At 43.4% G+C, this 27,500-nt stretch overlaps 2 protein-coding genes and 1 long non-coding RNA gene across 6 annotated transcripts in view; 2 read left to right on the forward strand and 1 right to left on the reverse strand.

Annotated features, from left to right (window-relative positions):
* The window catches only part of ptprr (protein tyrosine phosphatase receptor type R), a 61,476-nt gene extending 41,356 nt beyond the window's left edge, over positions 1-20,120 (forward strand). For 3 of the 4 annotated variants that reach the window (XM_042077896.1, XM_042077895.1, XM_042077897.1), the window contains 10 exons: positions 2,497-2,607; positions 4,896-5,296; positions 9,792-9,981; positions 10,706-10,790; positions 12,857-12,936; positions 14,006-14,143; positions 14,694-14,804; positions 15,496-15,653; positions 16,168-16,281; positions 17,216-20,120. In XM_042077896.1, the coding sequence (XP_041933830.1) occupies positions 2,497-2,607; positions 4,896-5,296; positions 9,792-9,981; positions 10,706-10,790; positions 12,857-12,936; positions 14,006-14,143; positions 14,694-14,804; positions 15,496-15,653; positions 16,168-16,281; positions 17,216-17,309 (1,482 nt within the window). In that variant the 3' untranslated portion in view covers positions 17,310-20,120. Of the gene's footprint in view, positions 1-1,201; positions 2,134-2,496; positions 2,608-4,895; positions 5,297-9,791; positions 9,982-10,705; positions 10,791-12,856; positions 12,937-14,005; positions 14,144-14,693; positions 14,805-15,495; positions 15,654-16,167; positions 16,282-17,215 lie in introns of those variants that run through there. The other variant, XM_042077898.1, reaches the window with a different exon arrangement.
* Positions 20,121-21,635: 1,515 nt separating this feature from the next.
* LOC121696850 lies at positions 21,636-23,196 on the reverse strand. The gene is made up of 3 exons (XR_006026329.1): positions 22,878-23,196; positions 21,930-21,992; positions 21,636-21,802 (listed from the first exon to the last, which is right to left on the reverse strand). It is a non-coding gene; the product is annotated as an uncharacterized LOC121696850 (long non-coding RNA).
* A 539-nt stretch (positions 23,197-23,735) lies between these two features.
* The window catches only part of ptprb (protein tyrosine phosphatase receptor type b), a 52,109-nt gene continuing 48,344 nt past the window's right edge, over positions 23,736-27,500 (forward strand). The window contains exons 1-3 of the mRNA XM_042077894.1: positions 23,736-24,316; positions 24,497-24,782; positions 27,300-27,500. The exon at positions 27,300-27,500 is cut by the window's right edge and continues 63 nt beyond it. Of these exons, the coding sequence (XP_041933828.1) occupies positions 24,263-24,316; positions 24,497-24,782; positions 27,300-27,500 (541 nt within the window). The 5' untranslated portion in view covers positions 23,736-24,262. The remainder of the gene's footprint in view (positions 24,317-24,496; positions 24,783-27,299) is intronic.

Below are 27,500 nucleotides of genomic sequence, written 5' to 3' on the forward strand. Positions count from 1 at the left end.
CTCACAGTGATCTCAGGCACCCGACTCAAAAAAGTAATCAGTGCGGAGAGCTCTCGAGCGCTTGTCTCTCCATTATGGATGTACTCCTCATTAAGATCTCATTTATCAGCGATGCTTAATACCTCTCTCTCTCTCTCTTTCTCTCTCTCTCTCTTTCTCTCTCTCTTCCTGCCTCTCTTCCTCCCCCCTCTCTTCTGCCCTCTCTCTCTTCACCTCTCTCTCTCTCTCTCTCTCTCACTCTCTATCTGACTGGGACGGAGCTCTTTGTCATGATGGTGGATGTGGACAAATCAGGTCTGAAGTGGGAGCTTGTCCAATGTAAATGGTCCAATTAAGGCCATCTTAAATTATGCAAATATGGGCCATTTGATGGAGGGGAGAGAGGAAGCCTGGGAGCTTCACTGCCTTGTGCTTCACTCTACCTGCACCCCCCCCCCCCCCCACACACACACACACACACGCACACACACACACACACACACACACACACACACACATACACACACACACACACACACACACACACACACACACACACACACACACACACACACCACCCACGCAGCAATGGGGTCAGCTGGGAGTGAATGTGATTTGACTGGTTTAAAATGATCCATGGGCATCATTACAGCAGCCGCCCAGCGCCGGAGATCCCAGCTGGACACTAATGTGGCGCGTGGCCCTCACACGCCGCCTCCTGATGACCAATCTGCCCCAATTAGCCGCCAAAGATCGATAGCAAGGGGAGAGCCTGTGTGTGTTTGTGTGTGTGTGTCTGTGTGTGTGTGTGTGTGTGTGTGTGTGTGTGTGAGTGTCTGTCTGTGCAGGTCTGTTTCTGAAAGGGGCATGTCTCTGTGTGTGTGTGTTTGTACATGTCTGTTTCAGACAGAGAAAGAGAAAGAGAAAGAGGGAGAGAGACAGAAATAGGGAGAGATAGAGAGTACACTCTTAAAAGGAATGTGTTGAAAACAACAGAACTTTGCATTGTTTTTAACACATCTCTGTGTCCAGATAGGGACAACACAGTTTGTGTTGTTTCCTTTTTTATTTGTTACACAATATGTGTTGAAAATAACACAACTTGCGTTGAAAATAACAAAACTTGCATTGTTTTTTAACACATCTCTGTGTCTAGATAAGGACAACACATTCGTTTTAAGAGTGTATGTGTTTGTGTCTTATGTGTGTTTGTGTGCTTGTGTCTGTTTTTTCTGTTTGTGGGCTGGTTGCCCCAGGGTGTCTCAGCCCCTCAAACTGCTGCTGTTTGACAAAGAGTGAACAGAGACAGACGCATAGAGTAGTTAGAGAGGAGAGATAAATAGAGAGAGAGAGAGAGAGAGAGAGAGAAAGAGAGAGAGAGAGAGATGGTGACCGATAGGTACCAGAGGGAGACTAAACAAGCCCAGCAGATAAATGGAACAGAGAGAACAGGTGAGAGTAGGACAGCAGGTGCAGGGAGGAGAGAGAGAGAGGGAGAGGGAGAGGAAGAGCAAGATAGAGAGAGAGAGAGAGAGAGAGAGGGAGAGGGATGGGTCTCGTTCGTTTGTCCACCTCTGGTAACCTCTCTAAGAGCATCACCGTGCAGGCTCAGTGTTAAGTCTCTTCATCCCGCTCCTCCACCTCCTCCTCACCTCCCGATCCACTGACTGTACCTGCCTTCAGGCTCGGTGGGGGTGTAGCGTGGGAAGAGCTGAGGTGTGTGTGTGTGTGTGTGTGTGTGTGTGTGTGCGTGTGTGTGTGTGCGGGGCAGGGTCAGGGGAGGAGCCGCTGGCGGCGAGCTGTGTGTGTGTGTGTGTGTATGTGTGTTAAGCATGTCAGAGGCTCTTTAGCATGAGAGACGAGAAGCTGTGCTGTCACCCTGGGCATACACACTCTTTCTCTTTCTCTTCCTTACTTTTGCTCTCTCTCTCTTTCTCTCTCTTTCGTTCCATCGCTCTCATACACACACATGTAGGTGGAAGTAGCATTTTTTAGCTTTTAGCTTGAGGGCGTGAGTGAGTGTGTGCGAGAGGGAGTGTGTGTGAGACAGGGAGAGAGAAAGTGGTGTGTATGACAGTCGAGGCGTTCCGCGGCTGTCTTTGGCTGGATTGGCTTTTTGGGCTGTCTCAGGCACACTGGACAGCTCTGCTACAGGTGGGTTTGAGGATGTTTATGTGTGTGTGTGTGTGTGTGTGTGTGTGTGTGTGTGTGTGTGTGTGTGTGTGTGTGTGTGTGTGTGTCTGTCTCAGGTGGAGAGATCGGGGTGAGGGGGTGGTATTGCCATGGGAACCAAAACAAGGGGAGACATGCTGAATTTTTGAATGTGTTGAATGTACCATTTGAACATGTTCCTTTCTCTTCTTCCTTTGTCTTTTTTTTGGGGCTCTTCTTTCACTTTTCTCCCTAATCTGTCCTTTTTCCTCTTGTTTCCTTTGCATCCCCCTTTTCTGTCTGTTGACCTTAACTTTTCTTTCCTCTCTCTCTCTTCCGTGCTTCCCTTTATTCCTCCTCCTGTAGAAGAATGTACTCCAGGGACAGCACGAGAGGGACAATGTGTGGACCAAGGAAGGCTTCTATGCAGTGGTCATCTTCCTCACGATCTTCATCATCATTGTCACCTGTTTGATGGTACGTGACTTGAGTTCTGTTTGAGTGACTGTGGTCTGTTGTGTTGTGAAATGGGAGCTATTTTAACCTCCCCAGTATCACGGCTGTCTTAAGCCCCTTCTTACTGCTTACACCAGTAACTGGATGTAGGTATTAGTGGCACAGTGTCATGGTTGTGGTGGTGGTGTTGTGTTAAATGTGTTGTGGTTGTGTTCTTAATCTTTGAGGGGCATTTGCTTGGGAGAGGTTCTTGTAGCTAGAACTAGATGCTACAGGTGGGTGCTACATATTGGTGATGGTTGAAGTGAGGTCACTCTCCTTCATTGTAACATTCTTTGGGGGCCTAGATGAAGCACTATGTAAACGTAATGTTTTGTTGTTGTTGTACTGTTCATAGCATGGATTAGATGGATAGATGGATTAACTTATGATGTTGTTGTTGTTTCTTGTGATGATGAGGTGCCTCTGAAGCCTATCAGCATTTACATGGGATTAATCACATACAGATTTGTATCTGGTGGATATAGCAAAGAACATTTACACTCCAGTAGTGCACACCATTCCAATGGTCACTGGATGTCTCAGAGAGGACACTCTGTCTTGTGTCGAGGTTGGGTCTCCACATGGCCTGTGGTTTGTGCGCTACTGTCAGACACTCACCATCGCAGTAGGCTCAGTAGGCTCAGTAGCTCAGGGCTTGGGAGAGGATCATGTGCTACTGCTTGGGATCGCTGCTCTGCCACTGCAATCTCTGAACTCTGATTGGTGGAAGGGGGCGGGAAATCAGTGGAGGCTGTAAAAGTCTCCCCCATAAAGAGCCAAGGCGAGTGACATCATAAAGCCTGAGAGAAGCCAGCTCAGGCCAGCTGGGATTGGCCACAGGGACTATTCAGGAAAATTAGCATATTAGCTTAGCTTGTTAGGTAAAAGCAGTGAGCGTGTGTGTGTGTGTGTGTGTGTGTGTGTGTGTGTGTGTGTGTGTGTGTGTGTGTGTGTGTGTGTGTGTGTGTGTGTGTGGGACTTAGAGGCTTAACGTGCCAGTTGGCCTGTTTTAACAGTGCCACAGTGGAGAGGGTGAGGAGGGTGTGGAGAAACAGCGGTGACTTGGCTTGTTGGCACAGTTACAGGGTGCCAACAGAAGTATCACTTTTCGGGAGGAATTGTTGAATGACTTATATCTTCCTTATGTATGCAAATGTTTTGCTACAGTACATTGATTCAGGTATGTCATTTGTTTGTTGACAGTGTGTGAAAACAGTCATTCATACCAAAACAAATAGCAGCAATGAATATGGATGACACTTTTTCCAGATCTGCTCTCTGTTTTACTAGTATGCTTTTTGGCTGCATTTGAAATGAGCTGAGCTGAAGATTTATTAGTTTATAAAATATACCAGTTTATAAAATGATGACGTTTTTCTAGATATATCATTGATAGTGTGTTATCCGTTTAATCAGTTTTATCAGTTTAACCAGTTTTAACTGTGTTAATGTGTAGTAAACCACCACTGTAGCACACCATCTCAAACTTATTGCTATCATACTGTAAGCATAACATCAACCACCAGAGGGCCTGTTTCTAAAAACCTTGGTCTCTTCTCGGCTTTACCTTCATGTCAAAGAGCTTTGCATGAGCCCAGTAATTTAGAAAGCCAAGGCAAAGCAAGAAATTAAGTAAGCTGAAACTCACACAACTCATTCAACCCTTTAGTAGATCAGTGGCATGTCATCGCTGTGCTGGCTTGCCCAAACTATAAAGCCTTAGCTCAGGTATGAAGCGCAGGCCACTGACAAATCTCCAGGGCAGGTTTCTAACTCCGTCGGTTGCTGAGGCATGTCTTGTCAAAGCAGTATTTCCACATCGTGTTTTGTTCCCTCATCATTCTGAGATATGCCAACATAGATGCTGGAGTGTGATATCGGTCTAGAGGGCCAGATCGCATTAGTTAAAATGAATAAAATGAAAGCTCGCTACTGTATCTACGTTTGTTTTAGTAAAGGTCATTGGCCTTGAAAGTGGTTGTGAAACAGAACTGCTTAAGTCATGTAATGTACTCAGAGTTCACTGTAATGCTTTCACAGGTCAGTCATGTCTTTAGCTGTGGATGGTACTTGCATTATAGCATTTGCTTTAGGGCCTCTTTAAATTTTATTTGACAACACAAATTGTATGCATTGTGTAAGTCAGTTGCAGTAGTTATGTAAGTCACTTGCAGTCGTAGTTGTGTAAGTAAAGTATAGTAACAATTTGTCAGAGAATGATACACATTTAACATGCACTTGGTCTTTCTCTCCTCTCCGTGTCTCAGGTTCTGTACAGGTTAAAGGAGAAGGTTGAATATTCCGACCGGCAGTTCAAGGAGCCGCCCCCGCCCAACGTTCACTTGGCCCCCGTCCCCGTGCACTCAGCCCCCCCACGCCCCCTCCAGCCACGTCCCCCTGCCCACCTCACCAGCGGCAGCAGCATGGTTCAGGCCGAGGCGGTCCCTAAACCTATAAGCACCGGCCCCGCCTCCTGTCCGTCCAATCAGATAATCTCCAACGTAGGCCCTGCCCCCGCGGCGTCCACGCCCGTTGGCAAAAGCGCGGTCTCCAGTCACGCTCACGAACCTATCTGCCCGCCCTGCGTCCCGACCACCGAGGTCAAACCCTGCCTCTCATCAAGCCCCTCCCCCTTCAGGATGAAGCCTGCAGCTGGTCTCCAGGAGAGGTGAGTTCTGGAGAATGGAGTGTGGGGGTGTGGAAGGAGTTTCCTGGGAGAATTTTTTTTTTTGTAAAATTTCACTCCAGACACTACAGTCACTACAGAAGCTGCTATGTGGATGCGTTTTAATGCACTTCCCAACTTCACTGGTATCAATAGTTTTACCATGAGCTTTATTAATACATATAGAGAAAGAAAACCTGCCACAAGCTTGATGATTGATTGTGATTGATCCACTTGATCCGCATGATTGCCCTGTGAGGTAAAAGCATCATGAACTGAAGCCAGCAAGCTTTTATGGTCGACAGTGATGTGTGATACAGAGAGGCATTATGGGAAATCCCATAAGAGATTTGAGAGCAGGCCTAGTGCCAGGAAGAAGTGACTCAGGAGGCAGTTAAAAATAATGAGGCTACATGTGGCAATGTAGTGTCGTTTTGTCTTGACGCGAACAATCCCTGCCTTATCTTTTTAATGTACTGTAATTGTGTCTAATGGCTATAATATGAAACAGGTAGCCTGACGAGCCAGACCCACATTAAAATGTAGGGTCTGGGCACTCACCGTTCGCAGTGCTCAGTCCGAGGGGCGGGATAATCGGTTGTCTTTCAAATTCCCTCTGCACGCAATTGGACAGCGCTGAGTCCCATGCGTTTTCCCACCAGCGGAGCTAGTTGGCTAGTTCAAACTTTTGCCATCTTAAAACAAGCTTAACTCGTGTCACACTGTTGGCCAACAGCAACATCCATCTTCTTTGTTTTCAAGTAGCAGGGAATTCAAGCCAAACCGTTGCAACTCTGCCATCAATCATTATGTTAAGCCCGCCTAACGACTCTATACACAATTTGATTGGCCTGATAGAAGTTTAATTTTTCGAGCTCACAAGCCGAGAGTTGCTAGACTAGCCCTGGAAGCAATTAATGTAATTTGCTGCCGCTAGGGTGCGTCTAGATTTCTAGGCTATGAAACAGGAATATTTGGGGCAGATTACCAGGTCACTAACTAAAATTGGTCTGTTGGTAGGTATAATGAAATTCAATCATTTGCTCGATTTATGAATGATTCTAACCACTGACAGACAGCAATGTCAGAATGATTAAATAAAACATAAAATTGTAGAGGCAGACCCAGTCTGACCTGATTGGCTTCTGTCACTAGTGGAGCTAAAGTTGCAGTTGGGACATGTTGGGGCATGTTATCCATTCTTAGCGCCTGAGGGGTTTTGTGGCTATGTTAGGTATTTAGCAAGCTAATAAGGTTTAATTAGCTGTTTTCACTTAAAAGAAAATACAGCTATGTTGTGAGGTTCAAATCTAATACATCTTTTGACAATGCACAACTAAGATAATAAGCATCTGGTTCTGACATAACAGTGTTGTGTGTCAGAAGCATGTTTAAATTCTGCTTGGGCAGTGGAAAAACAAACTGGGTAAGATGGGAACCTTAAGATATTTTATGGGGAATGATATTTCAAACTGCCATCTTTATGATACTTTTATCTCAATATTTTGTTGTTTTTATTTTGATGTATTCTTATAGGATACATACCATTTTACATACATTTTTTTATGAATTTTGAATTTTAACAGGGGGCAGAAAATATACAGAAAATAAACTGAAGGGGCAACTGAGCTCCCTCTTGACTCCTAATGGTGCCAGGCCTGCCAGAGAAAATCTGCTGAATGGGAGGGTCGGGAAATAATATGAGACATCAGAAATAACGCAATCCTAAACATTTTGTATTTCTGGAAAGCACCAGTTGAGGTTTTCTGTGAAGAAAGATTTTTCAGTTTAGTAAAATGTGACTAATTTTGCAGAACATTAGTTTGTCATGTGCAAAACAAAGGAAACAATATTATGAAACATCGCCCTCTGGTGGTCCAACTACACAATGAACCCCGTGATGGCAGAGTTGGTAACGTCAAAGGCCTCTCTGCCTTCCTTTGGCCGCAGGGTAAACAAAAGTGGGTGCCCTCATTTCACATTCACAATCTGCTGACCACCACAGCATTGCGTGGGACTGGACTGTAAGTTTATCAAGGGTCAATGTTTGGTTTGCTGTTCAGCTACTGGTGATAAGTATATCCTTCCTTCACTGCTGAAGTATCTTAAATGGATAGATTCCTCATTAAACAATATACTTGGCACTCCTCACCCTGTTGGTTATCCATCATGGATATCCAGTGACCGGGTAACTTTACATTCTGTACATTGTGTACGTCGCCGTGGACTATAATGCATGGTATCTCACAATAATTTATTCTGAGGTGGGGCCTGGCCCGATGATTGGATTTGAATAGAGGTCATGGAATGTGACCCCGAAACCCGCGTGTTTGCTCAGTGTGGCAGGTGTGTGAGGGAGCGTACGTGTGGACCGAGGAGTAGGCCGCCTCCGCTCGAGGTGAGAGAGGACGCCTTTGCGCTCCCGTGTCAACAGTGGAGGGATGTCCAACAATCATCTCAGTGTTTACAAGAGGGAGGGAGGTGTGTGTGTGTGTTTGTGTGTTTGGTGGGCGAGTGTGTATGTGTGTGTGTGTGTGTATGTGTGTGTGGTGGTTGGTGGGGGCTAGGGGTGGGAACACAGGAAGAGATGATCTAGAATGTTCTTATGAAAAAAAAATGGTTGGCCAAGGCACAATGGAGGCTTCTGAAGTCACCGGGGGACAGTGGCTACTGAAGCCAGGACCAAGGAGGGAGGCGGCGTAGCGCAGTCACTTAGCGCTAAACCAACTTCACTGGTCCGCAGTCAAAAACGCCTCTTTTCAACCTGTGCCACAATAGCTTGGGGATTTAGCCACAAAGCACAAAGTGTGTTGGTTGAACGCAACTAAGTTTCTTGTCATTAGAATCGAAGTAACAGTATGGTACTTTCTTTGGAATAAGTCCAGTCCACGACTGATTGACTTAAGAAAGTTGATTTTATTGTTGGCTGGAGACGCTGTGCCTGAGTCTCCTGAGCACACAGAGATTTCAGTGCCTTTTAGCCCAACTCTAAACAACTGATTTATGATTCTCCTCACAATGTCATGATTATCCACCCATTATGTGTTCTCTGGCTCACTTAATCAGAATAAATCAAATAAATGCGTGACTGAGAGAGAACTGCCCAAAAGTAAACATGAGGAGGACATCATGTTCCGCTGTCTGGCGGGGGCATCAGCTGTCCCTGAATAATCTGGCAATTTGCTATCTGTCTGGCAACATTCAGAGATGTTCTATGGCGTGACCGGTACCTCTCGGAGGACTTGTCCTGCAGCGTCCTGCAAACGGTCCTGTTATCTCTCAGCTCCAAAGGCCCCCTAATGCAGAGCCAGACAAAAAGGGAAAGGCGGGACCAGGGATGTGTCAGCTGACTTCCTGTGCAGGATATGGCTGACTTCCTGCCGTGCCTCGCCACTGATTGCGAGAGGATGATGATTCGGGACAGGCCCCTGATTGGTTCACGCCAGTTATGACTGGCTTGTATCCTTCGTCTGCTGAAGGGATAGGTTTCTTGTGGTCCAGACTGAAACGGAGTGGCAGGTGGAGTGTGTGTATGTGTCTGTGTGTGTGTGTGTGTGTGTTTTGGTGGGTGGGTGGGGGGTTGATCAAAATGGCCTGCAGGCATGGATTCGGAACAGGAAATTCATTCCTCCCAACACAGTCTCGGATTAAAATCCAGTAAATATTTGCTTCTCATAACGAGAAAAAAATGGCCTTTGCTCTCTTCAGAGAGACTGAGTTTTAGTGATAACGTTCATTGCACGTTCACAGCAGTGGGACTTGAACATTCTATAGCACTGATATCGAGTGCATTGTGCATGGGTGGCGAGTTTGTTTCAGACAGACGGTGGGTTTGGGTGGAGTTATTGTAGCACGGACCTGAACCAACATAGACAGTCATGTTTAAAAACTGCAGATTGAGGCTGACAAAACAACCCTGGAAGTCTTGTCCTGTGGACGTGCAAAGTCGCTTGACCCCTGTCTGACAGCTGAAGGGGACACAGTTTGGTCTCCCTGATGAGGTCCTGGATTGAGCTATTTTCATGATTAAACTCTGATCTTTGTAAATGTAGCGAATCTAAAATTAAATGTCACTATATTGTTCTTCTTTAGGTTATTCCGAAAACCAGTGAGTAAACTGCATATGGCAGATACTGTTAGGGTTATATGAATAAAAATATCATAGGAAAAGTCCTAAATGTTGCAACTACCACTTTGATATTGAAGTTCACAGTAAATTTGCTTATGACTTGAATAGTTTTTTCTTCTAATTTTCATGAACAATATAGACTGTGAACTAATCAAAGATACATTTCAATTGTTAATTCTTAAAAAGTGTCCCATTTCAGCAAGGCAGGCTTTGTTTTCAATGATCTTTGTGTATTTTTTTACCCACAGATAGCTTGTCCAAGACCAGCTGTAAATCAGACTTGTGTTTATGGGTTGTGCTCACACGATTTGAATTGACGTGACTGGATCTCATGGCTCGTGCTTGTGTTGTGTGTGCTTGTGGTTGCAGGAGAGGCTCCAACGTGTCCCTGGTGTTGGACATGAGCTCCCTGGGCGCGGTGGAGCCGCTCAACTGTGGCGTGAACACGCCCCGCGAGAGCGCCGCCCAGGAGTACCTGCAGTCGGCCGGACGCACGCTCACGCGCCCGCAGCTCCGCAACACTGTGCTCAACATGCCCACGCTGCACGCCGAGTTCGCTGTGAGTCACACACACACACACACACTTTGGAGCACACATGCCCACACACATATTCACTCACACGCACTCACACACATGCATGTGTGTGTACACAAATGCACATATACACAACACAAATATGTGTACAGACATGTGCATACGGTTGGAGATGTGTTAGTCACCTAAAACACACATACACACACACACACACACACACACACACACACACACACACACACACTCCGTGCAAATCTCGTCTCAGAAGATAGATTGGAAGAGGTGTTGTTCTAGGAAGTACAGGTACAACAGCACATTATGATCAGACATTATGATCAGTACATGTTGAGCATAAGAATCCAGCAGTTGTTTTTACTCCTCCTGCCAGACATTTCTCCACCTCTGCCTCTCTCCCTGTCACCCACCCCTGTCACCCACCTCCGTCAGGAGCCTCACACCACATCTCAGTGACATGTCTACTTCTCAGCACAGCACACACCCCGTAGCGAAACGTGACACATTGACAGTCGGTTCCGTTTTTTAGTCTGTGTGTGTGCGTGATGACTGTGGGTAATGATCTGTAAGTCGTGAGTCATTCGGACGTGTGGTAGTTTGCCGGATTGCACCGTTTCAAACATGTCTGGCTCATTTCACCTCCTTGAGGGGAGTCGTTGGTTAATCCTGCTGGTCTGTCATGATCTGTTCCTCTTCAACGTCACCTATAACGCAACCTGTCTTACTGTTCCAGGAGATCCCCATGAACTTTGTGGATCCGAAAGACTTGGACATCCCCAGCCACGGAACCAAGAACCGATACAAGACCATTTTGCCAAGTTAGTACCCCACACACCTTCCCCTCTTTATCCTCCTTGGCAGTAACTGTTGATTTATTTGTTTTATTGCTACGGTCGCTGTTGCGTGCCTGGGCCTGACAGGTCTGGAGCTTGAGTGGTCTCGGCAGACAGTATAGCTTGTCACTGTGCATTAGCGTTGCCCGAATTATTTTGCCAGTTGTCAGTGCCAGAGAAAGTCAACATGTCAGGTCCGATTAGCGTCAGCTAACAGCTGACAGGGGCCTGGCAGACTGCTGTGTGTCCCACAGTGATATACTGGAACCCTCTGCCTTCCGAGACTTGCTGACGAGGAGGAATAGACCAGGAGAGGGGGTTAAGCTTGTAGTTGTGCCGTGCTGAGCACTTTGCTGATTTGTGACCATTATTCTAAGCACCACTGTGTTTGGTGATAAAAGTGCCCCACTGTCTTGGTGGCGTGGCACCTTGTTCTACTACCTGAGCATTGAGCTCCAGGAGCTTTTTTTGTCATAAAAACACTGGTGTTTAATTGGTCTCAAAACCATGGGGTCAATACCCAAGGAACACATGCACTGATAAAATGTTTTTCATTTTTGAGAATTAAAAAATGTTTAGATTTATAGTTATGGATAAAAGTGTCCACTAAATGAAGGATGTACCCGGAAGATTTATCACCGCAAGACAGCCTTGGCCTCACTGCCGAGAGATAGTGTCTTGTTGGAACAGTAAGAGTAGCAAAGAAGTGTCAGAATTTGACACGGCTGTGTTAATCTTGAGGTTAAGGTGTCACAGTCTTTGGGTCACTTTAAGGGTGAGGTAAACAGGAAGTGCATTTGATCTTAAGTAAGGTGTGACCCGCCCTGCCGTCCAATCCAGCGTCAATATGGCTCAATGAGGGAGGAGCTTCACCTCCGCCCCTCCCTCTCTCTATCTGTTTTGAAGTGAAGGTGGAGGCGCAGAGGTTAACGAGCGTGCCTTGAACCGGGCTTTCCCTTTGGCCCTTCGCGCTGGCTCGAGAACAATACAATACAATTAAGGCCCAAGTTGAACAGTCTGTTCCCAGCGCCGTGCCAAACTTCTCGGGACACGGCAAGCCGTTGCGTAACCCCCCGCTGGCTGCCCAGCTCCTGATTGGCTGTTATCAGCTTCCGTCCGCAGCGGCCAGTGTTTCTTCAGAACAGAACAGGGGAAGGGAAGAGATGGGAAGAGAGGCTTAGTTATCAATATGTGTGAGTGTGTGTGTGTGTGTGCGTGCGTGCGTGCGTGCGTGCGTGTGTGTGTGTGTGTTTGTGTGTGTGTGTTTGTGTGTGTGTGTGTGTGTGTGTGTGTGTGTGTGTGTGTGTGTGTGTGTGTGTGTGTGTGTAGGTGTGTGTGCTGGGGGGTGGGTGGGTGTCAGCGGGGTGGGTGTTCCTTCCGTCCAAGGTGAGACTTGTGAGTTGGACTGAAACGTCTTGGACGTTGACCAGGCCTCGGCAAAAGCTTCGACCTTAAACAAAGAACAATTAAAAAGATGACTGTTTTAATTCAGCTCGGTCCAAATTGAGGAGACAAGCCATCTTCATCTCCCACAGGAGCACTTTTAAGAACATCCAGACTGACAGCTACGCTCCTCTTTAATGAGAGCGGAGGTATATTTAAACCTTGTGAGTCATAAAAGCGTATAATGATGATGGAGGTGATGATGATGAGTCATTCGTTCATAGAGATGAAGCCAGAATCGTGGGAGGACAATATGGCGTTAAAAAAGAGTGTGTGAAAAGCTGAAGCAGCTCGGCAACATGTCAGCCAACAGAGAGTGGGTGTTGTGCTTTGCCCTGGCCTAGGTGTAGTCATCGACAAAAACACCCAGTTCTGTGTCTGAAGTCTGAAAACATGTCTTTACAACCTCACAGTAAGGCCGGGGGAGAAAAGGTCATCACAGGACGAAAAAGTTTTCATTTGAAAGTGTAAACAATCACTCACCCCCGTCAACATTTTTCTGGGTCTTTGTTTTGGTGCTTATTCTGGTCTCTCTCTCTCTCTCTCTCTCTCTCTCTCTCTCTCTGTCATTCTCTCTCTTCCTCTCTCTGTCTGTTTCTGTCTCTCAGACCCACACTCCAGGGTGATCCTGAAGGCCAAGAACTCTTACGATCCCCTCAGCAGCTACATCAATGCCAACTTCATCAGGGTGAGTCCCACCTTCTGTGTCCAACCAACATGCTGCGTCTCTATATTTCACTGCAAAAGACTTCTTCATGTGGTGGAGGGTTTGATTCATTGCAGGGGTCTGGTAACAATGAAATGAAATAAACATTAGGGGTAAAAAAAAAAAAAAAAACGTCTTCCTTATCGGTTTATAGATCTTGGGAAGAATGTTGAGACCATTGTTTGTTTTGCTTCCATATAAGTCCATCGAAGAAAGTAGGGGGGCCTGAGGGGTGGAGTGGCTGACTGTGAGGTGGATAGGCTGGCGGGGTGGAGGTGGGGAGGATGGAGGCCCGGTAGCAAAGGAACAAATGAACTCACTTCTTATGGCCAGTCGGACCTCACATACAATAGGGCGGCTTCCTGAGGCAGGAAGTTTAAGAGTTTTCTCTTTCACGTCCACCACCACCGTGAGGCCTCCCTCGACAGTTCTAACACCCTGGCCTTGCATACATACACAATCACATCCTCAACATCTCACCACCCTCACACACATACACACACACACACACAGCAGCAGCAGCAGCAGCACCTCGATCCCTGACCCCTGAAGTTTCTTAGGTGGCCATGGCTACACTTGTACACAGGCAGTACAAATGAACTTTGGGTGATATGACTTATTCAACCATTGTTTAGACAGCCATTTCCATCTCATTTTTCATACCTTGATGAACCAGAGCCCCCTTTTAAATGGTAGCAGAGGTCATTCTGAGATCTGCCTGTAGAGTGTCTTTAAACGCTAACATGCTTGTGTGGATGGAGATCATTTTAGTTTTTAAATGCTCTTTTTAAAAACAAAATAATCGTATTCATGTTGACAAGGCCTAATACTCTTCTGACATACAATATATTTACATGATAAATGTTTTCATAGTTATGCAGGACTTACCATATTGGTACCACTAAAGTGCTGAGTTTCTGTTAAATATGCCTGGTTGATTTTGAAGTCTTTTTCTCTTAACCATCTCAAAAAAACAGTCAAGGCAGTCGCAGTTCAGCTATTTTTGTATCCACCTCACCCATTGCCTGATTTGTCTTTGTTTACTTTTCAGGGTTACCTTGGAGATGAGAAAGCGTACATCGCCACGCAAGGTCCGATGATCAACACGGTGAACGACTTCTGGCAAATGGCCTGGCAGGAGGACTGCCCTGTCATTGTCATGATCACCAAACTCAAGGAGAAGAACGAGGTGACGATCTGTCATGGCTGTCATCCAGAAAAACCTTACAGACAACTGAGATACTTTGTCACGACACAGCTGTTGGATTGATTATCTTAAGCTGCTGGCAATGAATTTATTGAGCTCATTATATGAGTCATGGCTCCTTAAATAATTTAAGCAAACTTGAGTAGCAATAGAGAAGACACACTCCTGTGAGCCTCCTGTGAGTCTTACATCCTTATAGCCCGTCTCAGTTTAGTACAATTACACCTCCAGAAACTGCTAAAAAATGAATTCAACACTTTGGAACTATCTGTAATACATAAATTTGCAGTGACACCTTAAATAGATTATTTGCATGAATGTATTAATGTATCAATTAATGTTGAATAATGGCAAGTGCCTAACTTCATTGGTAGGCCTTTCCATTCATTCATTTAATAATTCATTCACTGACTTAATCATTACTTTAATTCAATCATCTTCATTCACTGCATTCATTAGTGAGTGGTCAGTGCCCTGTATGCCCTGGCTGGGTCTGGTCAGGTCAATAAAGCCATCCTGGTTTCCTCTGCAGAAATGTGTGCTGTACTGGCCAGAGAGGAGAGGCATCTACGGCAAAACAGAAGTGCTGGTAAACAGTGTCCGGGAAAGTGACCATTACACCGTGCGCAGCCTCACGCTGAAGGTAAAGGCTCAGTCTGGCATGATGACCACAGCCGTTCACAGTTACACAGTTCACATTTACAGTTAAAGGTGATCTAAGCGATGTTACGCGGTTTCTAAGCTAAAACATTATTTTTCACATACAGCAAACATCTCCTCACTATTCACTAGTCAGTTTCAATTGCACAGGAGGGAGGGGGAGTGAGGGACAAGCTAGCTCTCTGTTTTGCTGGAACGTCAACAAAAGTGGCGTTACCCAACCTTGCTTAGAGAACCTTTAATTAATCATTTTGTTCTAAGGGCAGCAGTGTTGCAGATCCCTGGCTGGGTAGCTTTCTGTTATTATCTGTGTATGAATCCCACCCAGTCTCAGTATAAAACTCACTAAATCAGTCCGATACGTTAAGTTGAGTCCTTTCAGTCGGCGCTTGTTTCTTTTGTTGTTTTCGGTCTCATTTCTGTTCATGCGCGTCATTGTTTATGTTCCATGTTTGTGTGCCTGTCCCTCTCCCTCTCACACACTCTTTGCATTCTTGACTGTCTTGGTGTCACGGGTACGCTGGCGACTACGTCGCTCCGTCCAGCATCTTTTTGTTCTGTGTGTCAATGTCTTATATGTGGATCGATTTGGGCTGCACTCTGCGCACACAAAAATGTGCTATATAAATAAAAGTGACTTGACTTGACCCCTCTGTCTGTGTGTGTGACCGCAGCAAGGGGGGCAGAGTCGCTCGTTGGAGCATTACTGGTACACGTCGTGGCCTGACCACAAGACCCCCGACAGCGCACAGCCCCTGCTGCAGCTCATGGCGGACGTGGAGGAGGACCGGCTGGCCAGCGGCACCCGAGGCCCCGTTATTGTTCACTGCAGGTACATCACCGTTTATAGCTAGCTCTATTTGGCCATCAGGGTTGTGCACAATTCGAATTGCAATTCTGCTTCCTGTTTGCTATCTCATGTTAGCATGTTGACCATCAGTGCTCATCTGTTATTTTGAATGAGTCATCATTCCCATAAGCATTTCTTTAGTCAAAATGTTTTTGGAACAATACACACATGTTAACTGAGGTATAAGCCAAAGAATGGCTTTGAGGTGTCCTGGTATACTGAAATATTTGACTTGGCAGATCCAAATTCATAGAACAATTTCAAATTCATGATTTGAATGTATGGAGGCAATAAAGTAAAATCCATCTGTCAATAAAGAAAAAAATCTATCTGTAAATAAAGTAAAATCCATCTGTCAATAAAGTAAAATCCATCTGTCAATTCCCACCAGGGTAGCCCTGCTGTCATAAATGAAACGGTTGAAATTGTAACTTCATAACATTGCAGTCATTTTGTTGTTTGGTGTAACATGCAGTGCCTGTACATTTCCTTCCAGTGCTGGTATTGGTCGCACTGGATGCTTCATTGCCACAACCATTGGCTGTCGTCAGCTGCAAATGGAGGGCAGTGTGGATGTCTTGGGAATTGTGTGCCAACTCCGATCAGACAGGTAGGAGAGAAACTTAGAAAAGAGTGAAAAGAGTGAAATAACTCGAACACACTGCACTTAAAGACTTTTTATTGAGAAGAAATAGCCTGACGTAGCCAACTCAATTCTAGGAGTATTGGGGCGTTGTTATGTGTTTCAGCTGATACAGGGGGAAAATGCCTCTGCACACAATTGGATAGACCTAACCAAGGCAACAAAATAACCTACCATGAATCCTGTAGTGACAATAGCCAAAGCATCCAAATGACTAAATCGCTGTGTTTTGTTTATTTTTTTAAAGTTATTGCGTTGTCAATATCTTGTACAATCTAAATGTCTAACTTCTCTAGCAACAGGCTTTTTGCTGTAAACAAAATCAACCGAAACACGCTCAGGTTATGTGAATGAATAGGCACAGTTGCTCATCTGTCCATATAAAGCCCGTCCAGATGATTTGATTGGTCGGCCGATTTTCATACGAGCATAGAAGTATGTCAATGGAGCAAGGCCAGACCAAATTTCCCAAACTCAAATTTTGTGGTCGGAGTTAAATTCGGGCTGCCTTCCAGACTACAGTAGGCTCTGAATAAAAAGTCAGTAAATGCAGTTTGTGGATACTAATGACGTTAGTGCACCCTCATAATGTTTTAGTCATATAGTGATTCAAAAGCAGTTTTACCTTTGTGCATTATATTCCTCTGTGAAGTACCCCCCTCCTCCCCTCCAACCCCCCATATCAACCCCTCTTTGGACAATCTCTCCCATGGCCCCCACACCCACTAAAGCAAATGTTAGGATATGAAAGGACTGCATGGGCTGGGTTAAGTGACTCAGTAAATGCCAGCATTGTTGAAAGGTCTGCAGGAAACGGCTGCCATTTCATAATCAAGATGCCCCTTGAGGGAGATCCCGCTGATTGCTGTGTTTCTTCTTCTTCCTCCTCTTCCTCCTGCAGGGGTGGCATGATTCAGACAGGGGAGCAATACGAGTTTGTCCACCACGCCCTGTGCCTCTACGAGAGCCGCCTGTCCGCCGATGCAGGCCAATGAAAGGGCACCCCCCCCACCTCCTTCACAGGAAGTCTTTGCTCCTATGCGCCATGTTGACCTGGAAGTTGAAAACCTCAATGGGGGCGGTCACCATTTTTGATGCGACCCCTGGAGAGAACCTTAGCCTGTTCAGGGAGGACAGAAAGAGAGTTTTCAGAGCAATCTTTTCTGGCGGTGGGATGTTTTTTTCGGTGGGGTGTTTCTGGACCCAGTGCTGTGTGTTGTAGAAAAAGACAGTAGAGGAGCAGAAGGGAGAGAATCCGTCAGACTGATTGACTCTTTCATTTTATTTTTTTCTTGTGGCTGAATGTAACGTATCGATCTCGTCTCTGCAACTCTCTCTCTCTCTCTTGTCGCCAGCAGCTCCTCCTCTTGCCTCCTGAGATCTTTTTGTGCGCAACCTGCCTTCAGTCCTGTCTGACCTCAACCACACGGCAACAAGCTGTGTACTTTGAGCCAGACCTTCTGGTTGACATTCTTCTCATGGACGAGACAATGTTTCATGGTTTTGTCAAGTAGTGTTTTTATGCAGAACCGTAGTGGGGTTGTCTCCTCAGATTAGTCTCTATACTGCTGGTCTCCATATTAAGACTGTTAATGAATATGATGCGGGATGGAGACTTATGGAAAATAATTATGTTGCCATACTCTTTTAGGAAAAAGCCAATTTCATTTCATGGAGAGTCTGAGCAGGAGCGAGCCAGATACTTTGTTGGACCAATGAGACACACACTGCACGCTTCAAAATTTCACAGTGTTATCCGGTTTGAGAACAAGCCAGAGTTTGCCAATCCCATCTTTATGTTCCCAATTTTATGTTCCCAGGTTTCACTCCAGCCCTCACATACAATTAACTAGCAATGGTGATGTTGACAATGGAAGGTGGATGCAAACGAAAACACTTCACTAACATTGATAGTATGTCATGAAAACACAATAAACACACAAAACCCTCTTCTACCTGAATTTACTCATAATATAATCCCTTTCCATGGCAATAGTTAGATAACGTAGTAAGTCAATAAACAAATATCTAAATGTTTTTGCTCCTGTAGCCTGGTTACAAAAGCATGTAACGTTACAAAACAGAGTTTTAAATGCAATTTACTTAAAAGAAACCCATCACCTGTACATGAGCAATTTTTGATGAATAAAACATCAAAGGTGCAGTCTTAATATATAAAAATATAGTTTATATGTTTGTTTATGAATTGTATTCATGCAAAGCTAACATAATTATTTTTGTATATCTTGAGTGGACTGTTTTGATACCCTGGATTCTATTGAAGTGTGCAGGGCATTAATACAAATCTCCCTGCGTACATATACACACTCTGTAAACACCTGGAAACGTGGCATCGAGTGCAAATAATGTTAAGCTGACTCATCTATGGTGCAGCTTACAGTATAACTATCGTAGACAGGACCTCTGTTTGACATGAAAACCCCACAGCTGACTTTATGTTCGTATCACTACGCCACCTTTGAAATCTAAAGATTTAAGTATAGATAGATTTTATATACAATATTAAAACCAAATATGGTGTCTGCCCAGCTATTGATTATGGATAAAACACAATCAAAATGGAAGATGGTCAGACATATTCAATCAAAAATTAGCCCTGTGTTCTATGTATGTGGCATTCTTGAAATATATTAATTACAAAATATGTATTTTCATTGGAGGACATGATATCTCTAGCTCGAAGTTCCGTGCTACCTATTAAACTTGTTTTCATGTTATTTTACTGTACTGTGTAAAAGTACCATATGTACATATGAAAGTGCTATTAACTATGTGGCCACATGGTCATGCCACATAAAAATCTTGCTGCTTCTACTGCAAGTGTTCAATCTGTCAGTTGTGTGTGTCGGGGAGGATCAACGATTGTTGTGTGACAATGAAATCTTTTAGGACATTTTTTGTATATGTGCTGATTTTTTATCAATATTATTTGTGATACAAAAGGTTTTGAAAAAACAACTATATTTGTCTATTTATATTAGATATGTGTAGCAGGTAAAATGCACAATGCCTCTTAATTGGTCTGCATCAATGGTAATGTCAGTGCATATTGTTTACTGTTTGTAGCGACTATCCACTATGTGGGACTTAGTGGTCATAATAACGAGACAATGAGTTTTTTTTCCTATATATTACTAATCAACATGAATGTTGTGATTAGATGACTGTTCAGCATAACCACAATAGTAAGTAAGTAAACGTATATACAGACATATATACTCGAAAATGTACATAATATGTAATGCCTCAATTATGTAGGGTTTGAGGAAGTCTTTAAGGAAAGTCATTAAAGCTGAAAAAATTAGCGGATGAAGACTTCCTTTGGAATTTTCGGTATATTTACTCTCTCTCTCTCTCTCTTTCTCTCTCTCACGCTCTCTTTCTCTTTGTCTCTGACTCTCTCGCTTTCTCTGTGAAATTGCTATTATTATTAACTGTCCCTCCGCCCATACATCACAGCCCAGGACTCCAGTGACATACGTGAGTGGCACATCAGAGTGAGTGTGGCTGACGGATAGCCTAAGCCATGTGATAGGTAAACATTAGTTACCCAAGCCATACTACCAAGTGATGCTGTCTGGTTCAAATGTAACACACAATACTTTTGTCCTCTGAGAAAAAAGAAACTGATTATTACCACTCTGTACAAGTGACTCGTGATGAAGTGTTTCTTTTGTATAGAGCAGGCAAATGGTTATTATGCCAACACAATCTGCCCTGTACTGATACCTACAATGTTGACTTTATAGTCCAAACTGCCAATAAACTGATCTTGTTTAAACAAACTATGATGTGATCATTTTGTTCTTTTTTGCCTAATTCTCAATCAGTTGCAGTTAACAGTGTTGTGCTGTGTTTTGTTATGTTTGGCAACATCAAATCACACATGTATTAATTAAATTTCTTTGTGTGTCTTTTTAAACATATCTCGATGAAACTAATCATGATCATGATCTTCAAAGCACTTTGAAAGCTTTTTAAAAAACGTGATTCCCAAATCCTTTTCTGCACACATTAGAATCAATGTTCATGCACAAACACATGCAACAAAAAAACAAACAAACCCCAAAAACAAACAAGAGGCCTGAGTGACAGATTGAGATGTTTGGGGCATTTCTTCACTGTAAAAAAAATTCCTGTAAAATAACAGTAAAGAGCTGGCAGCAGAGACGCCAGCAGTATACCATTATTTTTACGGTATTTATATGTAAAATGATTTTACGGTAGTAGCCTGTAAACCATAAAAACAGTATATTTCTGTTTTTCTATAAATTACAGTAAAGAGCTGGCAGCAAAGACGCCAGCGATATACCGTAATTTGACGGTATCCATACCGTAAATTGGCTTTACAGTAGTAGTCTGTAAATCAGAAATACAGTATATTTCTGTATTCACACTGTTAAAGCAATAAAAACTTAAGAGATAATCAAAATCAAATACCTTTATTTCAAAGAGCAATGTCAACATGAATATTGCTACTTTCAAAAAATGAAAAAAATTGAAATATGGAATGGAAATGTGTTTTTACATCTTAAAATAGTCCTGTGAGGTAGGTTTGTATTTTTATATCTTAGTTGTTGTGGATCCAGTAGAGATGACCATCACTTTGGTTGCCGCTGTTCCTCCCTGCAGCATTATTCCAGTGTTGCCACTGTCAAACAACAGCAAGAAATTATAATCAGAATAATAAATAAACTATACAATCAGGAATGTACAGTATACACTCCAAGCTAATGCTTATAAAGTTAATAGCAGTTCTCTTGTGGCTTAATGTGTCAATGTCAGATTGTCAAAACAAAGAGAGCGAGATTAAAGAGCTCACCGGTCTATATCAAGTTCCATTCAAGTCAATGAGATTCTTCAGAAACATGGCGACGTGTGTATTGACTGCAGAAGACTTCTTCTGGATGATAACACCTTTCTTCTTGGAGACAACCTTGCCCATTTTGGCCTTTGTCCCGCTCTCTGGATTTATACCAATGAAGCGCCTGAAATGAAAATAGTCTAAGATCGGAGTGGGGTTGCAACAACATACTGTTTCGTGTATATTCAATTAAATGCAATGAATTGTTCATCAAAAGGAATCAGATTAAAGCCTATAGTCCAACAAAATACCCAGTCTGTGTGTGTGTGTGTGTGTGTGTGTATGTGTGTGTGTGTGTGTGTGTGTGTTGAAATTGTGGCTTGAAGTTTACAGTAATAATACCATTTTATGCAAAAAATACAAACACATTAATTTAATTGTATATATCCATATAATAATGACAAGGAATGAAAGGGGTTTACCTCTAAATGAATTCCAGAGTGCAGACTGCCTCATCTTGATACTGAAGGTTGAATATGTAGTAGATTGCAAACACAGCAGTAAGTCCCGATGCAAATGTTGGTGGGATGCCCTCAGAGATTACACGGCCCTCAAAGGTGATCATCCAACCTCTAATTGTGACTTGCCCTGTTGCACCTGAAACTTCAAGTCATAGCATGTTACCTAAGCATTGCATGTGACCTTGTGGAAACATTTGTAAACTCGAGATGAATGGCCGATACGATATATAATGTGCCTATCAATGAATCTAAATGAAATGTATGTATACCAGGCAGTATCAGGCGAGGACTTGCAGGAGAGTTGTCTCAACGTCAGCTGCAGTGGCAGACATCTGTAGGAAACAAATACATTATGCCTACCATAATAAGATTTTAAAGAAGAAAAAATATAAACACACTACTACAGGTAGGTGAGAGTAACCTAGAGCCAAATAGGGTAGGCTTCAGAAGTACCTACAGTCAAACTGCTAAATAGATTTGCCATTGAAAAGTTAAAGGGTAACCATTTGTACAGGTCCTGGGGAGTTCTACTGCAAATGTCTAAAACGTAGTAAGAACCCTTTTGTGGCTCCAGAGGAAACTGCACATAATCTGATACGTTTCTGCTGTATTGATTTGATCATCATCATATGTTCAACAGTGTCATAGTAGGGCAAAGAAGACAAGTGAAATACTTTTTAAAACCTTGCACCCACTTTACCCATAATGCAATTTAGCAACTGTGTGACAACATGGAGGTAATGTATCAGCTTAGATGCAGCTTCCTCTGAGCCACAACATAATGTATACTACTTTTTTCACATATGTAGTAGTACTCCCCACATCAGTAAACACATTAGGTGTCTGGGCACTTAAGACTGATGGAGTCACTCTTTAAAACACAGTGTGCAATATATAAAATACAATGAGGGGGGGGAGCCACAGATAATGCAAAACGGTTTGACAAAGCCTATACTCTAAAACAGTTGGGAGAAGTAGCCAAGTAGCCTAGGCTGTGTAAGACGTGCAGCGACAGATAAATAAACAAAATGCATTCTCAAAGAGTCCAGAAAGGCAATATTTGCACACCGATTTTCCGTTTAAACAGAAAAGTGAAACCCTAAGCCTTGATGATTCAAGTGTCTCTCTTTAACCGAACTAGCCTAATTTCCTTGTTAGCCTAGGCTAACTGTAAAACACACTTCATTAAAAGTTGACACAAACAAAATAAAACTCACAAAAACCATCTCGGTTAGCCGATGTTCCAATAATCCTATAGTTACTTTGTATCCTCAGTTAATTTGTAGATGTCAGACCCGATGTATGTAGATGAAGAACATTCGATGATGTGTAGCACATGTCATCCAAATTGTGACTCCTCTTCTGGAAAATCTCCTATCCAAATTATGGTTCATGAAGTCCCTCCAGGAGTTGATGGCAAATAATTTCTGTATTTTATTTTTTTAAAGAAAATTGACCAAGCAGTAAAAGACTAATGTATCAAACTTCTGACCGTAGGCCTATTCCAGATTCCCCAGCAACACCACTCAGTTTCCAAAAAATACTGTAGTGTCCTGTAATTTAAAACATCAGCATACTGTTTAGGGCCTCTGTCCTGTTGCTCCAAGTTAAGCAGCCCACAATGCATTGCTAACTACAGTACTAAACTGTTTAACATGAAAACAGTATTTTAGTGTTGAAAATTGGCTGTAAATTTACAGCAATTACTTACAGTGTTCCCTCCATTTATGCACATCCTGTCTCATTGTCACTCTGCCACTCCGTTTTTTAAACATTACCTCACAAGCCAGACACGCCACACCAGAGACATTTCATGGGGGGGTGACTCAGAACACAGACATCTATGATGACATAACACATCAGACACACTGTACACAATGATTTTACGGTGATTAATATTTACTCAACTCATTTTAACCCCCTTTTGAGTTTCAATTCACTACCGCTTCTTTGTGAGAATAGAAAATTGAGATAAAAGGGGAGAGATAAAGAGAGAGAGAGAGAGAGAGAGAGAGAGTGATAGAGAGAGTGTGAGAGAGAGGCAGAGAGCAGGAAGGAAAGAGGGGTGGGCAGTCTAAAAGTAGTTAGGATGGTTGGAAAAGTGGAATGAGTTCTACCACCGAAGGCAAGAGACTAGCACATCGATTATTTGGATATACAACATCTAAATGAAAAAGAATATAACTTCAGAGGAAACTCTTCAGAGAATCGATCGGAACCACAGTCTTGCTTACTTTGTTGTGCTCTGGGTCAGGCTTTGAGACAAAGGCCCAACGTGAACGTCAGTGACTACAGGAAAAATGCACAGAGGACCTCAGCATCTTTTTTTGCAGGATTAGAGCAAAGGATACTGATAAGGCAGTTCAATCTGTTCATTCGAAAATTTTTGCCTCAAAGTTTTGGTTTCAAATTTTGACAGTTTATTGCTCTTCAGTAAATGCACATTTTGAGGCCTGTTTTGAAGTTGAAAGCAACTTTTCTGTCATCCAACGCATGGGGAGCCTGTTCAGCATTCATCTGTGCCGTGGGAGTATGGTTTTAAGTGTCTTGCTGGAGTGGATCTCTTTTATAAACAGAAGTACTAAATTAATTGCCCGTTACGATGCAGAGGAGTAAAATCTTTGCTTTCATGATTATACTTACATCTGGAGTCTGGGTAAGTTATGAAGTTTGAATTGTTATCCGATGTATCAATGCCATATTGACATGTTGTCTGGTTAAAAACACTTAGAGAGAACATGGTTATTTTTTTTTTAATTAATACTTGATGTCTGGAGGTACAATTTTTAGAGTGAAAGTGTTTCCTGATCACAAAGCCCCGGCTATTCTTTTTCAGTGTGCACCTGTAAATGACACACAGGGATGTGACATCAACCACCCCGATGCCATCACCAACGTAGATTCCATTGTGATTAAGTTCACCACGACGGGCAAAGAGTGTGCATTTGGAGTGACAAACAGAAACACCAGTGGTGACCCAAAAGTAACAGATTGTCATAAAAGTCCGGGATCTGAAGATGAGTACCAGTGCGAGCTTCAAAGTTTAGAGCCCGGGACCGCTTATCATCTGAGAATAGAATCCAAGACAGATGGAGCACAAGCAAATGTGTCCTTTACCACATGTAAGTGACATGTTCTGTTATTTCATTTTCTCTTTTGAAATATGCGGTGTACAGTATATGCTCTATTTAATTATTGCATATTTTTACACATCTATTGATCAGCTATCCATACTGTACACACAAATGCTTCTAGTTGTACTAAATAATGTATTCTTGCAGAATAGTGTCAAGGTGTTGATGTCTTGCATTTTTTTTGGACATTTGCACGCCTGTTAAATGTGCGCGATAGCAGTGGGAATCACTGCTTTTTTATTATGCAATTAAATTGCTATTGTAAATCTAGATGAATAGTTGTTTTTGATAAGATGAAATTTGTCTGTATATCTGATTTGTCAGTTTTGCTGGTGTGATATAGGTTGGCGGTTGTCTAATTGCTGATTGAATTATTGTATGTTACGACATAATTTAAAATTCTCACTGTATGATTCAAAGGAAAAACAGGTCATATTTCACTTAAACAATGGCCATATCAGAGTAAAATTTAAAAGAAAAAATTCCAGTTTCATTTCAGAAATATTTCAAATAGTCAAGCAGTTAGACAATGAGATTACAAGGCAGTGTGTGCTTGCAGTGTGCAGTATGTATGTGTGTGTTTGTGTGTGTGTATGTGTGTGTGTGTGTAGTGAAGTGTCAGAGAGTGTACCTTCTGTGTGCATTCTTGGCAAGCGCCCAGAACAGAAGTCTGACCCTAAGTGTGTATTTCCAGACTGGCTTGTCCGCTCCCCAGCCCTTTCCTGCCTCCATTGTTTCTTTGTTCTAACGGATGGGGGGAGTCCATGTGTGTGTGTGTGCTGTGTGTGTGTGTGTGTTTCTCTTGTGGAAAGGACAGATAAAAAGCCCTTGACCTTCACAGCACGCAACCTGCTCTCTTTACCTACACCTCTGGCCTTCTCTGATGCGGTTTTCCGTTGGTCAAAAGAAATGCTGTCACACCAAACACTATTTCAGGCAACCAAACAAAGAATCTCACTTATCTGAACTTTCAATTCACTATAAAACAGTAGAGTACAATGGACAGGCTTTTGAAGAGAGAGATTAATAATAGCCACATTGATAAAAACCAATCATGTACTCTTCATTCTGTATTTTATCTATTCTCTGGCTTAATGGATGTACTTTAGATACAAAACATTGATAAGAATGTGATTATTTTAATAATTTCAGTTATTTGCAGCCAGTTATTTCATTATAACGTGTGAATCTTTCAATGCTTTGTTGACAAAAAAAATAATTCTACTTGAAATGTAATGAGTGAAATGGTTGAAGTGAAAGTGAAGCATTGGTATTGAAAAAAAACAACAACAATCAACTAAGTAATTAATTAGGCTATCTTATAAGCTAACTAATTTACACATCATTCTCCTCAACAGAATTAAAATAGGTGGACTACTGAATCCGAAAGTGAAAGAGAAAAACGATGCCTTTCTCAGATATAACCACAGGTACAGAACCTGTCAATCAGCCCGAGTGTTGTACAATAAAGCTACCAGCCCATGAATCTGGCGACACCACTGTCCCTGGATGTGAAGAGAAGAGTAGTTGACTGACAGCAGACATAAACACACTTGGAGTGCCCGTAGACCAGAGATTGGCCATTGTTCGCTGCAGCGAAGCAGAGGCAGCCTTGGCCGTTCCCTCTTTAATGGGGCGCCAGGGAGGAAGTCGTAAAGAAAAGGCTGGCGATTCTGAGGCAGGGCTGGACTCGTCTGTGGCCCCCCGGGCCCGAAAAAGGTCCCCCCTTCCCCCTTATCCCAAAACTGGCGTTCCCACAATGCCCCCTCGGGGTGGTGGTGGTGGGGCCAGCGGGACCCCCCCACCGCCAACCCCAGCGGGAGTGTTGCTCTTTAGGCAGAAGGGGGAACAATCCTATCAGGTTCAGCATCTCTGAGCTCTGGGCGCCCTGGCGTGAGTTCACAAGGCAAAAACACTTGGCGAGGCCTCTGCCACACCACACCTCTGCTGTGGCATTGTGTAACGGCCTGATTCGGGCAGTCAGGGCAGGGGTTAGTGGTCACCACCTTAAACTTTTAAAATAATCTCATGAGGAGAGCACAGTAAACGTAAATGTGGCTCGATGGTGTTTTATGCCCCCAACGTCGTCTTCCAGGCAGCGGCAGCGCTGTCACCGTCAACTTAAAGGCATCTAATACTAACCCTAACCCTATCCTTAGCCCATGCCTAACCCTAGCGCCTTCCAGGCAGTGCTGCCTTGAAGAAAATGTTGGGAGCTTAAAACACCAAGAAACGTAAATGTGAGGATGAATTGAGGATAGCAGTTGGTTTAACTACTGCTTCCAGTAGTTGAAGGTGCAATCTGTGACTCTCAGTTCAGTGTATGTGCTCAAAACCAAGCCATAAACCATTCCAGCCAATTAATCCATTGCTTCAGGACTGTGATCGTTAGCTGTTTAACTCAAATATCCATATAAACTTTCATTACAATTTCAGACTGCATTTTTAACGGGTTTAATTGGCCCTATACCTACTCGGACTGATCTCATTGTCTCTCTCTTCCAGGTCCGTCTGCAGTTGAGGCCCTCCAGGTCTCTGGATCCTATGAAAGCCTAGACGTTTCCTGGCAGCCTGGCCCAGGCAGGGTTGATGGTATTCGGGTACTGCTCGTCGACAGTCTGGGCCTAAACGCCACCTGGAATCAAACCCTGGAGATCACTGCAACATCCTACAGCTTCAGGAGACTGGTCCCTGGACGCCGGTACA

This window comes from Alosa sapidissima, chromosome 22 (genome assembly GCF_018492685.1).
Source record: "Alosa sapidissima isolate fAloSap1 chromosome 22, fAloSap1.pri, whole genome shotgun sequence".
In the NCBI taxonomy this organism is placed as follows: domain Eukaryota; kingdom Metazoa; phylum Chordata; class Actinopteri; order Clupeiformes; family Clupeidae; genus Alosa; species Alosa sapidissima.